Source organism: Nyctereutes procyonoides, unplaced genomic scaffold (assembly GCF_905146905.1).
Source record: "Nyctereutes procyonoides isolate TBG_1078 unplaced genomic scaffold, NYPRO_anot_genome, whole genome shotgun sequence".
In the NCBI taxonomy this organism is placed as follows: Eukaryota; Metazoa; Chordata; class Mammalia; order Carnivora; family Canidae; genus Nyctereutes; species Nyctereutes procyonoides.
The window spans coordinates 14,208,266-14,221,275 of record NW_026575052.1 but is presented as its reverse complement, the minus strand read 5'-3'; the positions used below and the strand labels follow the sequence as shown (position 1 = coordinate 14,221,275).

At 48.2% G+C, this 13,010-nt stretch overlaps 1 protein-coding gene across 4 annotated transcripts in view; it reads left to right on the top strand.

The window, feature by feature from the left end:
• The window catches only part of MECR (mitochondrial trans-2-enoyl-CoA reductase), a 30,455-nt gene extending 23,942 nt beyond the window's left edge, over nucleotides 1-6,513 (top strand). For all 4 annotated transcript variants that reach the window (XM_055331910.1, XM_055331912.1, XM_055331913.1 and 1 more), the window contains 5 exons: nucleotides 1,012-1,114; nucleotides 2,080-2,153; nucleotides 4,482-4,542; nucleotides 4,697-4,769; nucleotides 6,152-6,513. In XM_055331910.1, the coding sequence (XP_055187885.1) occupies nucleotides 1,012-1,114; nucleotides 2,080-2,153; nucleotides 4,482-4,542; nucleotides 4,697-4,769; nucleotides 6,152-6,312 (472 nt within the window). In that variant the 3' untranslated portion in view covers nucleotides 6,313-6,513. The remainder of the gene's footprint in view (nucleotides 1-1,011; nucleotides 1,115-2,079; nucleotides 2,154-4,481; nucleotides 4,543-4,696; nucleotides 4,770-6,151) is intronic.
• Nucleotides 6,514-13,010: the final 6,497 nt, after the last annotated feature.

Below are 13,010 nucleotides of genomic sequence, written 5' to 3'. Positions count from 1 at the left end.
CTTTCCACATGGCATCCCCACAGGCGCCCCCATCTCCACCAGGTGGCGCATGTGCATAAGCAGTCCTCCTCCGCAGTGACACAGATTGCTGACAGATGTCAGCTGCAAGAAAGACCCAGGAGGCCTCTGGCTGTAGGGTGATAAACATCCCAAATGTAAAGGAGGGCAGGAAGGAGGTGGATCTGACCCTTGCTGAAGACTTTGTGAGACTTGTGATAACCCATGGTTTCAAAGCCACAGTTCATATTTAGGAAAATCCAAAGCTGTGTTATTCCTACTGTGAACTGTCTAACCCAGGGCCCTTTCTCCCCCGCATCTGTGTGGCACTTTGAACTGCACTATGATGTGAAGGAGATGGGGCAGGCTTGTCATTTCTGTTTCACAGTGAGAAAACAAGTTTCAGAGAAAAAAAGACATAGCAAGTCAGTGACAGACTTAGCTCCCTGGCTCGTCCTCTTTCCACCATACTATCCAGTTGCCTTAAGCCTCACTGTCAATGAACGTGGCTACATCTGTCATGGAAGTCCAGTCTTAGGAGGAGAATTGACATTCTCCTCCCTTCCCTATCCCCTCAGTTGTGTTAACAAAAATTACCCTGTTTGCCTTGGCCAAAGAGACCCAGAGCCACTCCTGGGCTGGAGTATGTTTGTACAACACCCTGAAGAGCTCCTTGAAAAGTGTGGGGGAAAGGAAATGAAGTTTGTTGTTTCAGTAGACAAAAAAGTCAGGAAGTGAAATGACTTTTCCCTGGGCCAGATAGTTTCTTGTACCTTTGAGCTGGCAAGGGTTGTAGAAATCACCCTATAATGCCAGTGAAGAAACTGAGGCTCAGAGGGGTTGGAGTGTGATGAAATCAGGAAGCCAGCCCCCGTGTGAGGCCTGGCTTACGCTCAATCCCAGCTTCCCACAAAGAGAAACTCGTGTTCTCACAACTGTGGCATAGGGGTCCTAGGAGCCTGGGGTAGAGCCAGCAGGTGTGACCAAAGACCATGGATTGTGTTTGGTTTCTAGACCTGACCTCCAGGAGCTGACTGATAGACTGAAGAGTCTGGGGGCCGAGCATGTTCTCACAGAAGAGGAGTTAAGAAAGCATGAGATGAAAAACTTCTTTAAGGTACCTAGGATGACGGGCATTGTGCCTTCATTCCATGCTCATCTCCCTGGAGAAAGTTGACCTGCTAGAAAAGCTGGGACTGGCCCCACTGCTCCTCTCCAAATCCTCCCTTTGTCTCCATGTGGAAGATAAAGCCCCTTCCTTCAGCCAGGTGACAGCATGCATTAAGGGCCCAGGTGCTATGAGGGAGGCAGGAGAGACAAAGTTCAAAAAACTCTGGATGATGTGTAGGTTTGAATATATGTAGTGCTCCCCCTCAGTCCTCGCAGCCGGTGTGAATCTCCGAGCTGGGAGGACCCCGGGGACCTGAAGCACAGCGAAGGAAGAGAAAGGAAAGCATCTCCAAACATCCTTCTTATGCTGTATCTGATAATCCCCTCAAAAGCTCTACAAAGTAGGTGCTATCTCTTTTTGATGAGAAAACCAAGACTCAGAAGAGATCAAGGATTTCACCAAGGGCAGACAGAAGTGGTGGCATCAGGGCTCCCTGAAGTCACAATCTCTTAACCTTCCAGAACCTCCACCCCCAGCACACCCAATAGGTGACCAGACCGTATCTCAGCCTCTTTCCTCTGAACCCTGGGTGACCGAACACACACACTCACTTGAGAACACGTGCCTCTTAAGAAGGGTTCTGAAGCAAGAGATCAACACCTCCAACTTTAACTGAGTTGTAAGTGCAGAGAAGAGGTGCCCTCGGGGGAACTGAAGTCCTTCAAAAAGGAAAGTAGATGCCCTCCATCTGTTCCTTCCCAGAGATGAGTTTTGAACAAAATTCTAAAACAGATAACAGGATTAAGTTGATAAAGCAAAGGTCCTCTTTGGGCCAAGTTTGAAGGCATCCCATTTTCTCCCCTCGTTCCCTGTGACACAACACTTGGGCCCAGGAAGTGCTGGCTTGTAGCAAGCTTTAAACCCCATGTGTACAGTGGTAGCTCCCTCACTGCAGGTCCCTTATTTTCCAGGATATGCCCCAGCCTCGGCTTGCTCTCAACTGTGTTGGCGGGAAAAGCTCCACAGAGCTGCTGCGACACTTAGCGTAAGTCCCTCGGCCCTGCAGGCCCAGCTGGCCAGAGCTCTCCACGCCTTTAGCTAGGAGGACTGTCAAGTGGCCAAGTCAGCATAACCCTGAGTAGGAAACTGGGACCCCAGTCCTGTCCCAGTTATCAGGCACTTCCCTTCTCAGCCTCCTCCTTTATAGATGATCGAGAGATCCATCTGCTTTGTTTTTCCTAGGGACCCCAAAAGTAGATAGCTAAGGTTTTTGTGATAGGGATATAGGTAAAGGATTCATAACTTAGGGGCATCTTAAAAAGTCACTTAGTCATAGCTTGTCAGCTTTTAAATTTTTTTATTAGGTTCTAATTTTAAAGGTAAAATTATGCTGTTACAAAACATTTTGAAAGCATGTAAAAGTACAAAGGATGGGGTACCTGGCTGGCTCAGTCAGTGGAGCATGTAACTCTTGATCTCAGGGTTGTAAGTTTGAGCCCCACATGGGGTGTGGAGATTACTTAAGAAATAAAATCTTTAAAAAAAAAAATACAAAGAAAAATTAAGCACAAAAGTTACCTATCATCCCCCAACCGGGGCGGAGGCAGGGGGCGGGGGGGATGAGCATTGTTGACAATATTAACAGTGCCTGTCCTTCCACTGTTTTTTCTGTTAACATAAACTTCTTGAGCTGAAGAGTACCTGAAAGGATGCCTCCCAACTAAAACAGGAATTCCCTCAACATCAGTTGATACATACTTGCTAGCACTCAACAGCTATGGAGTACAGAGATGGCTGAGACGCTGAGGAGGCTCTCTAGAATTCACAGGCTAGATGGGAAGATGGGTCATGTAGTCAGAGAGCTGTAATAGCAATCACTGAGCATTTACCCCTGCACCAGACTCTGCAGAGTGCTTGTGTTAACCCCTGACGACCCCAGGCGAGGGATACTATTTGCATCCCCATTAACAGAAGGCCCCAAAAGGGTAATTACCTTGCCCCAAGGTCTGGGAAGGTGGAGGGCCAGGCTTTACCCCCAAGTTCTTGTGACTCCTGAGAACACCTCTTCCACCCAAGTCGGACATGCTCTGTGGCAGCCTGCCATACCCACAGCACTCACTATAGGAGGAGGCCTTGACCTAGAGTGCTGAGCAGAGGCACTGGAGTCCCAAAGTCCCAGCTCTGCTACTTATTAGCTGTGGGCCTGTGGAAAGTTAGGCAATACGTGAAAAATAGTCTAGACCTCAGTCTCCTTGTGTATAAGACAGGGAGGATATAAACCCTTTCTGCCTCAGAAGGTTAGTCCAGGGACACCGAGGTAAGGCACAAATTGCTACACAGGTTAAGAAGTGGCCTTAGGTTTTTTCATTTCAAAGTGAGAGTGATAAAAGTACTCCCCCTGCCCTGGGGTTACACTGAGGCTTCACCAAGCCACTGCACATGGAAGGGCTCAGACCTGTGCCTGGCACCCAGAAAACACCCAGTGAACATTTCTGAATAGAATAAGTACAGGGGTATGGGATGGGGGGCTTGATCCCCCCAGAAGCTACTTTCTAGAACAGCTATTAGCTGAAGGGAACTTAAGACCAAACTACCCACCAGCCTCACAGACAAAGAGTCACCTGCCTCACATGGCAGCTTCTTCCATTTTGTTGTTCACAAAGCACAGCACCCCACACACACCTGCCATCATCCTGGATCAGCAAACTCCTAAAGAACCAGGGAGTGGGGAGAGGAATACAGGTTAAGTCGAGCCTGGGAAGTCCTAGTTTATTCATTTTTTAAAAACTATCTGAGCCTCTCTTGTTTGACCATGGGGGTGGGTATGGGTGTCAGAAAGCAGGTCCTGGTGAGGCCCCCCCTACACGGCAGTCACCCACTGTCCTCTACCCCATCCACACCATTCCTTAAGTGTATAGCTGCTACCTCATCTCACTGATCCTTCAAATGAGCATGGGCAGATGAGAGCAGAGGTCTGCACCAATGTCTGAGCCCTGCCCAAGGCTGCACATCCAGGAGTGGAAGGGAGCCAAGACTAAACTCAGGTCTTGAGTTTTCCTTAGTAGAGCACACTTCTTTGTCACACTTCATCCAAGCCCGACTGGGTGATTAGATCAGTGGGTTCCCAACTCTGGCTAAACATCCATGTCATCTGGTAGGGGGTGCAGGAGGGGGGTTGTCAGGATGACTTGAATAGAGATCCTTCCTGATTCATTAGGTCTGGGCCAGGCCTCGGAGTCTGCAGTTTCTGAAACCTTCCCAAGGATTCTGAGAGCAAGGTTCAGGAACCAGGGTTGGAACGGAAGTGTTTTGGCAGATTTGAAAAGGGCTCTGTCTCTGCCTACACCCACTCTGTTCTCTCTGGACTCTTTAGGCCTGGGGGAACCATGGTGACGTACGGGGGAATGGCCAAGCAGCCCGTCATAGCTTCTGTGGTAAGCTGGTGGGGAAGGCAGGTGTGCACACAGGCCTGGACGCCAGTTGCCCAGACCCACATGGTGCCTGTGTCCCTGGGGGGGAACCTGTACCTCAAGCAGCACCTGAAGCGCTTGCCCTCAGAGCCCCAGTTCATCCTTCTTGTGTCCACAGAGCCAGCTCATTTTTAAGGATCTCAAACTTCGAGGCTTTTGGTTGTCCCAGTGGAAGAAGGATCACAGTCCAGGTGAGTGGATGATGGCCCCATCACCAAGGGTCACACAAGAGGGCAGCGCCTACTGCAGAAGTGACCAGCACCTTGAGGCCTGGAGAGGGGATTAGCTCCCCAGTGCCACGACAGTTTAAAGAAAAATAGCTTCTACCACAGCTGCAGTTAGCAAATAGGTACTAGGTACATGGGGCTAGTCCTGGGGTAGAGGGGTGGCAGCAGTGAACAAGGTGGACACTGTCCCCATCCTAAGCAGCTGCCAGTGGGGAAGGCTGCCACAGAAGACAGCCATGTAAAGAGAACAGACTCTAGAGCCAGCGCTCTTGCTCCTACTGTCACTGGTGACAGGTTCCAACCCAGCCTAGCCATGGGACCTGGACAAGTTACATAACTTCTGTCTCAGTTTAAATATCATAGCTGTCTAGATATTGTTAGCCTTTGATAGAGCAGGAAACTGAGGTTCAGAGTGGTTAGGTAGCTTGCCCAGTCACCCCACCTAGGGAGTGGTACAGCCAGGATATAAACTAGTCTCTGACTCCAGAACCTGAGCCAGGACATTATCCTTCCTCTCCTGAAGGACTGGCTGCCCAGAGTGTGACCCCCACAAGCTGAGACTGAAGAATCACATGGAAGTAGCCAAGTGAAGGGAAGGAAAGTGGTGGTATCAGTGGCATGTCTGAAGCCAAAAAAAGTAACTTATGCAAAAGCCCATCACAGAGATTGGGGACCTAGACAGTTTGTGACCAGATTATGAAAGGTTTTACAACCCTTCTTAAGGAGCTCAGACTCTATCTTAAAGGCAAGTGAAGAGCCACCAAAGCATTCTGAACAGAGGATATGATTAGATTTGAATGTTGCAAAAAATGATGTTTATGAAAAAACATTTCTCAGCCAAGGCCTTCATTTCTCATCTCCTGGACCACAGAGGAGGCCGACCCTGGGAGGGGATACTGGGTACCTCAACTTGTGGGGTTCTAAGGGAGTCCTGGGTGCTTAAGGAAAGCTCCTTTCCCTGAGCAAGCTCATCTGTTCCACATCAGCTGACATGCCAGGCACACCCACCCCCTCCCTATGCCTCTCCTAGCTGCCCTGCCTCAAAGTAATCCTGCCCCTCCTACCATTCAGGACTCTGGGTTCCACGCCAGTCAGATTCTGTGGGTCTGAGCCCTCACAGCTACCACTCTGGCTGCCCAACAGCTCCTGGGGCTGCTCCCCATGCTTCTCTGTCCTACCCCACCAGGGACCAGGCTGCCTCCACAGCCTCCCTATCCCTGGTCAAACCTGGGCTCTCAAGGCTTTCCTAGAGCTTAGCACCAACCCCCACTACCTGGGGTGGCCCATGGTTGTCTTGCCGTGCCCTGCCACCACACTCCTGTCTGACTTCCTCCACCTTCCCACAGCCCAGTTCAAGGAGCTGATCCTCACGCTGTGCGGTCTCATTGGCCGAGGCCAGCTCACAGCGCCCGCCTGCTCCGAGGTCCCACTGCAGGATTACGAGCGTGCCTTGGAAGCCTCAATGCAGCCCTTCGTGTCTTCGAAGCAGATTCTCACCATGTGCTAATTGCAGAGGAGCTGGAGTGAGTTGGGAGGGGACATGGATCAGCAGGACTGGTTTCCAGCCCCTTAGTCAGGGCTCTCAGCCTTCCCCAGGCTGACCTTTCCTCATTGTCACTTCCGACTGGGAGGGTTGTGAAACTAGCCAAGGCTTCCCCCAGGGCCAGCCCCAGGGTATCTAATAAAGTCTGAACTTCCTAAAAACAAACACATATAAACCAATAGAAGTTATCCCTGTCAAGAAGGACCCTCACTGTGCACCTGCCTGTCCTCCACTTGTACCCCGGCGATGGTTTCCTGACCACCCTGAAAGCAAAGGAAGGGTGGGCACTGGCAGATAAAAGAGCCAGTAGGACGCAATCTCCACCCTCAGGCTCTCCACAGAGGAACAAAAAGGAAGCTTTGACTCATTCTGGGTGGTGGTGTGTGGCTCAGCCTGTGGCAGGAGGAGGATCAACTACACAGGAGAGTCAATGCCAAGCTGAGGAGCCAAGGTGGCTGGACCACCCTATGGAATGCCTGGGGAGATGGCTGTTACACCAGTGCTTCTCAACCTGAAGTCATTTTACCCCCAGGGACATTCGATAGTGTCAAGACATTTTAAGTCATAATTGAAAGGGTGCTATTGGCATCTAGTGGGCAAAGGTCAGTGATGCTGCTCAAATATCCTGTGGTGCACAGAAAGCCTTCCTCAACAAAGAATTATCTAGCCCGGAATATCCATAGTGCTGCTGTTGAGAAACTCAGCATTAAATCCAGCATTATTGGCACAATAACTGCCATCGTGATTCGTTAAACGTGTGTGAAGTGCTATGAGAACATCATTGAGGTCTTGTCCTAGGCCTGTGGTCAGGGGAGCCTTCCTGACGTGAAGCTTGAAAGTGAGCTCTGAAAATGAATAGCTGTATTCAGACAAGGGAAAGAGTTTGAATTATGTGACTCTTTCATGTTTGCCTTATGATCTACTCACCCAGAGCAAAAAATTAGACTTTGGAATGTATTTACTGGATACCTAGTATGTGCCTGAGGCCAGGGATGCTGGAGAGGGGAGAGGGAGCTGGCCCTCTAGTTGCTTAGCCTAGAGCAGGGGACAGACCCAGTAGGCTAATGAGGCCACTGACACAGGTGTTCAGAGGAAGGCTTCATGAAACAGGTATCATCCACACCAAATCTTGAAGGCCAGGCAGGAAAACATGTACCAAGCAAAACCAACAGTACATATGAGAATCTGGAGGGCTGTGAGCCTGGCTCTGCTCACAGGAGAGTGTGAGGACAGAGGTAGGAACTGTGTGTGAGCAGAGCTCAGAACAGGACGGTTCAAGAAGGCAGCACTAACCCTTCAGAGCTGGGAAGGCACAGAAGGACTTTTCAGCAGCAAAGTGATACGGGAAAACTGGCTCAGAAGGCCAGAGTGCCCTCAGGCTTGGTTACATGCAAACATGTATACAGGCCCCTGGCATTCTGCTCTTGCCCTTGGGAGCATCTTCTGTTTCCTCTGGAGGAAAGGACTTAGCTTCAGCCCAGGGCTAGGGTAGGTCTACAGGTATCCTCTGGATATGTGTTGCTACCTCTCATGCACCTAGGCTCAGGATCAGCCCCAATCTGCCCCCTGTCCTCTACCCTGGAGGTTTGTGGGGCAGCTGCCTTGTACAGAATGGTCAGTGTGGGCAAAAGAGCCTGAGAGGGTGGGGGGTCTGCCCAAAGGCTACAGGAGTGAAAAGTTAAGATTAGGTTCTTCTAGGGGAGTGGTGAGCTGCAGCCATGGAGAGAGGGAGCAGCAGCCCCTGGTACAAACTCCCGAGGAGGCAGACAGGAAGGAGGAAGTTTCATGACACTATGATTAGAGACCTCGTGGAGGGACTTGCAAAATGTTCTAAGAACAGTACCTCCAGGGGTCTGGAGATGATAACTGGGCTGTGCTCTAAAGGATGATTATAGTTTTCTCAGGGAAGGGAGACAAGCGTTATAAACTAGGGGACCAGATTAAGCAAAGTTAGAGAGGAAGGACATTTATGTTAGAATCTTCTCATTTCCCCAAAGACATCCATTTTCTTCCTGAGAAAGCTGACAGTATTTAAGGGTCACGTGGTAGGCTGGACTAAACCGCTTTCCTGCCTTCCTTGCAGCAGATGAGGTCTGTCCCTTTTGATGCAAACAGAGGCAGTAGGTGTCCATTTCTCAAGAAGGTCTTTAAAATATAGCTGGCATCCATCCTGTACCTTTTTCTTCCCTTTCCACTTTCCTTCTGGCTGGTACACAGACCCTATTCCTGGAATTTGCACAGCCATCTTTGGCCATGTCAAGAATGGGTCAGTGACAAGATCCAAGAAGCCTGGGTCCCTGGCACCCAGAAGCCCCATCTGCCCACCTCAGGATTTGTTTTACATGAGAAACAAGCTTCTATGTTATTTAATTTAAGTGCCTAGTATTTGGGCCTTCTCTGAAGCTAATTATAACTGATACACATATTCTCTGATTTAATTTACATTGAAATCAAATCAAGCTGAAGCTGAAAAAGTGAACTGTGACAGTTTGTGATTCCCCACTAAGGAATTTGAACTTTATCCTTTTGGCAGTAGGGAACAAAAGATTTCTGAGCCGGAAGATGAGAACTGTGCTTTGGGGGAAAAATTCCTCTGGTAGCAGGTTGGGGACAGTGGGAGAAGGGAAGCACGAAAAGAAGAGATAATATCAGAAATTCCCAGGCTTTTGAATATCAAATAAGTAAAATCCCCTGAAACTTCAAAGACCAACATGGGGACTGCCAACATTTCAGAGGCCAGCAGAGAGAGGAGACTGTGACAAGGCCATAGCAGAAGAGAATGGGACTTAACATGGATCATCTCTTCCACACTTTAGGAGAGGCTTTTTCATTTTCGGGCTGAATAATCTCTGTGGAGTCAGGACAGCTCTTCTGGCCCACTAAGTAAACAAAATCCTTCTCAAATGGACGGAGAAGGAAACTTTGGCTCCAAGAGACTAAAAGAAGACAAAGAGGCATTCCTCCTAAACCAAAGCTCAGGCACACCTGATGCCCAGAGGCTTCATGACTCTGGTGTTCTCAGCTTATTGTCTTCTGGGGGCATCCACTTTGCAACTACCTGTAGCTACTACCATAATGAGATTTTGTGTCTTCGGAGATGAGATAAATAAGCCCGCTTTCCTCAGGGAAAGACTTGAGGCCCAGAAGGAAAAGGTTCATTTTTATGTGCAGCATGCATGCCTGTCCTGGCACCTGGAAGCTCTTGGCTGCACCTACCAGCCTCATGTTTGTTGGTAGGCATCGTGCCCTGAATAGGACACTGAGCCTGCCCAGGGCAGCTGGAAATGGTAAAGAAGAGAGACTGAGGCCTGGCATAGAATCTGCCTGCATTTGCTGGCAGGAAAATCCTGGGAAGACAGCAGAGCTGACCTAAAGGTAAGGAAATGTTCGCATTCTGAAAAAAGCAAGCTTTCTCTATTTCCCTATTTATGCCCCTAGAAAAAACCCCTTGCAGTGGCCCTTTCACCAAACATCTCCATTTGATTTTTTACAACTTTCCTGTATGATTGAGATTTTAATTAATATCATAGCTTTTCAGAAGAGGAAGATACCAAGAGAGGTGAATTGAGTTGTTCAAGGTTATACAGCAGGCTGCAGATTTGGCACCAGAAGCTGGGTCCCCTGACCTTCTCTGGTCACCATACCAGTCGATCCTGATTTTTTTGGCCCCACAATTGGCCTTGTGCTCCCTCTTTTCTGTGCACTCCTTGATTTTGTTCAGTGATAATTAGCATGTCAATCAGAAGAGAGTTCAAATTTCCCTGAGTCTGTCTCATGGGAAGGCAGGAAAAAGGAGAATCAGGAGGCCACTGAAGTAATTCAGGTAAGATATCATTTGTTTGTTCACTTAATAAACATTTTGAACACCCACTATGTGAAAAGCACTGTCACAGATGTTAGGGATTAGACAGGAGACAAAAAATATAGCTCCTGATACCAGGGAGCTTACATTCTAGTGGAGGAGACCATGAACAAGTGAAGAAATAAACAAGGCAATTACAAAGTGTGGTAGATGTTGTGGAAAAAAAAAAAGAATACAGTGGTATCACAGTGACAAGATACTTGAGCTAAGGTGGGCAAGGAAGGTCTGAGCCCTGAATAAGGAGCCAACCATACTGCAGACAGTGGGAACAGCACAGTTAAAAGTCCTGATGTGTGAACAATATGACAAAGCTTACTCTAGCTTAGTAGGTGGGAGTGGAGTGGATGCATTCGGTAACATTTAGAAGGAAGAATCAACAGGACAGACTAGATGTGGCAGTTGAAGGTTGAACTTGAGTACTTTGCTGGATGGAAGGTGCCACTCCCTGAATTAGGAAACTGGAGGAGGAGGAGGATTTAGAGACTGACGTTTCCCTGGCATGGTGCTCTCCTTCCCATCTGTATAATAGGTTGATCAGACTATAGGACAACCAAGGTTAGCACCAGTTCTTAATATTATGATCCTCCTACCACTAAATTTTAAATGGATCAAAGATTGCATTATAAAAATAGGTCCTAAAAAAACAATCAACCATGGGAGCTGTATTTTGTCTTCTCTTTTCCTCAAAGTGAGAAAAACTACAACACAAAATCCAGAATCAAAGAAAAATAAAGGATGGATAAATCTGACCCCATCAATATCTTAGGTTTTTGCAGGGCAGAAAACACTGGCCAAAGTCAAGTTAACTAGGGGGAAAATAGGTGCAACTCATCTAACAAAGAACTGATTTCCCTAATATACAGTGAGCTCCTATGAATCAATAAAACAGGCAAAGGAGGCACCTGGGTAGCTCAGTCAGTTAAGTAGTCTTGGTTTCAGCTCAGGTCATAATCTCGAATAGTGAGATCAAGCTGAGCCCTGCATTGGGCTCCGTGCTCAATGGGGCACCTGCTTGAGATTTTCTCCCGCTGCCCCCCACCCCAGCTCTTGCATTCTCTCTCAAATAAATTAATCTTTTTTCAAAAAGGAGGGGGGTGCCTGGGTCGCTCCATCAGTTGAGTGGCTGCTTCTGGATTTTGGCTCAGGGTCATGATCTCAGGGTCTTGGAATTGAGCCAAGTTCTTCGCTTAGCAGGTAACCTGAGGAGCCTCTCTCCCTCTGCTCCCTGCACCCCTCCCCCCCCAACACTCGAGTGCTTGCTCACTCTCAAATCTTTTTCAAAAAAATTTTTTTAAAAAGAGCAAAGGATATAAGCAGACAACAAAAGGAAAGTATAAGTGTCTCTTAAATGAAATGAGGCTCATTCCAAATAAGATAAATGCAACTTAAACTACCCCCAGGTAGCGTTTTTCAGCTATCAGACTGAAAAAGATCATAAAATTTGATAATGTGTTGATGATGAGATGGAGAAACAGGTACTTATGGAAGAGAATTGAGCAATATCTCTCAAAACTATATTTGCCCACACCCTTTGACCCAACTATCCTACTTCTAGGAATAGATCCTACACACACACACACACACACACACATATACACACACAGAATTATTCATTGCAGCAGTTCTAACAAATGGTTTGAACCTATCTCAATATCCTTCACTAGGGCACTGATTAAATAACCTGCGTGTATAATGGTATTTTGTAAGCCAGAATAGTGGTCCTGAGGAAGTTCTTTTTGTACTAATGGAATGACTTTCAAAATATAGCATGCACAAAACTGTACATATAGTACACTACTGTTGCTTTATTTGTGTTAAATACCTCCCAAAGGACCTTTGGGAAGCTGATTGCATTGCTGGCCTCTGGGGACGGAAACTAGGTGGCTAGAGGACAGAGATAGGAAGACTTTTCACTGTATTTGAGCCAGTTAATGAGTTATGCTTTCAAAATATAATTTTAAGGGGGTGCCTAGGTGGCTCAGTCGGTTAAGCATCTGCCTTGGGCTTCAGGTCGTGATCTCTGGATCCTGGGACCCAGCCCTGCTCGGCGGGGAGTCGCTGCTCCTCCTCCCTCTTCCCCTCCTGCCCCCGTTTGCGCCTCCCTCCCTCTTTCTTTCAAATAAAAATATTCATTAAAAAGTAATATAAATAAAAAGAGCAAACAAAACTCCTTTGTGGTTCTAGGTAAATCCAGTGAGAAGGGAACAAATATTTGAATTCCTACCACGTTCCAGATACCATTCCAAGCAGTGTATCCTTCCATATATACTACCCCAATTTAGCTTACCCAGCTAGTCCATTAAAATGGGATAAATCATTCTAATTTTACAATAGAAAATAAACTGGCCAAGTAATTTAGTCAGCGTCAAGCCTAATCTAGCTCCAAAACTCCAGCCTTCTCCACCGTCCGCACCGCTTCTACTGAAGCCGCGTGTGCAGATTTTAAAGCCACACTCGTATTCCTCGGGCACTTGGGATGCGCTGGGACAGTGCTAAGTGCCCGGCGCCGCTAGTCTCCTAATTCCCTAGTGGACTCCGGAAGGTGGAAGACAAACGAGACTTAGAGAGGCGGAGGTGGCGCGCAACGGGCCCAAGGTCACAGACACAAAGACGCTTAGAAGCGAGACTTAACTCCAAAGCCGCTCACAAGTCGAAACCACTCCCGGTTCAAAGGACAAAAGCAGGAGCGCTCGCTGGGCGGGGGCGGGGGCGGGGGCGGGGGCAGGTGCAGCACTTCCGGGGGGAGGGGCGGAGCCGCCGGGCTCCGAAGGCGGCGCAGGCCCGGCCACGGAGAGCTCGC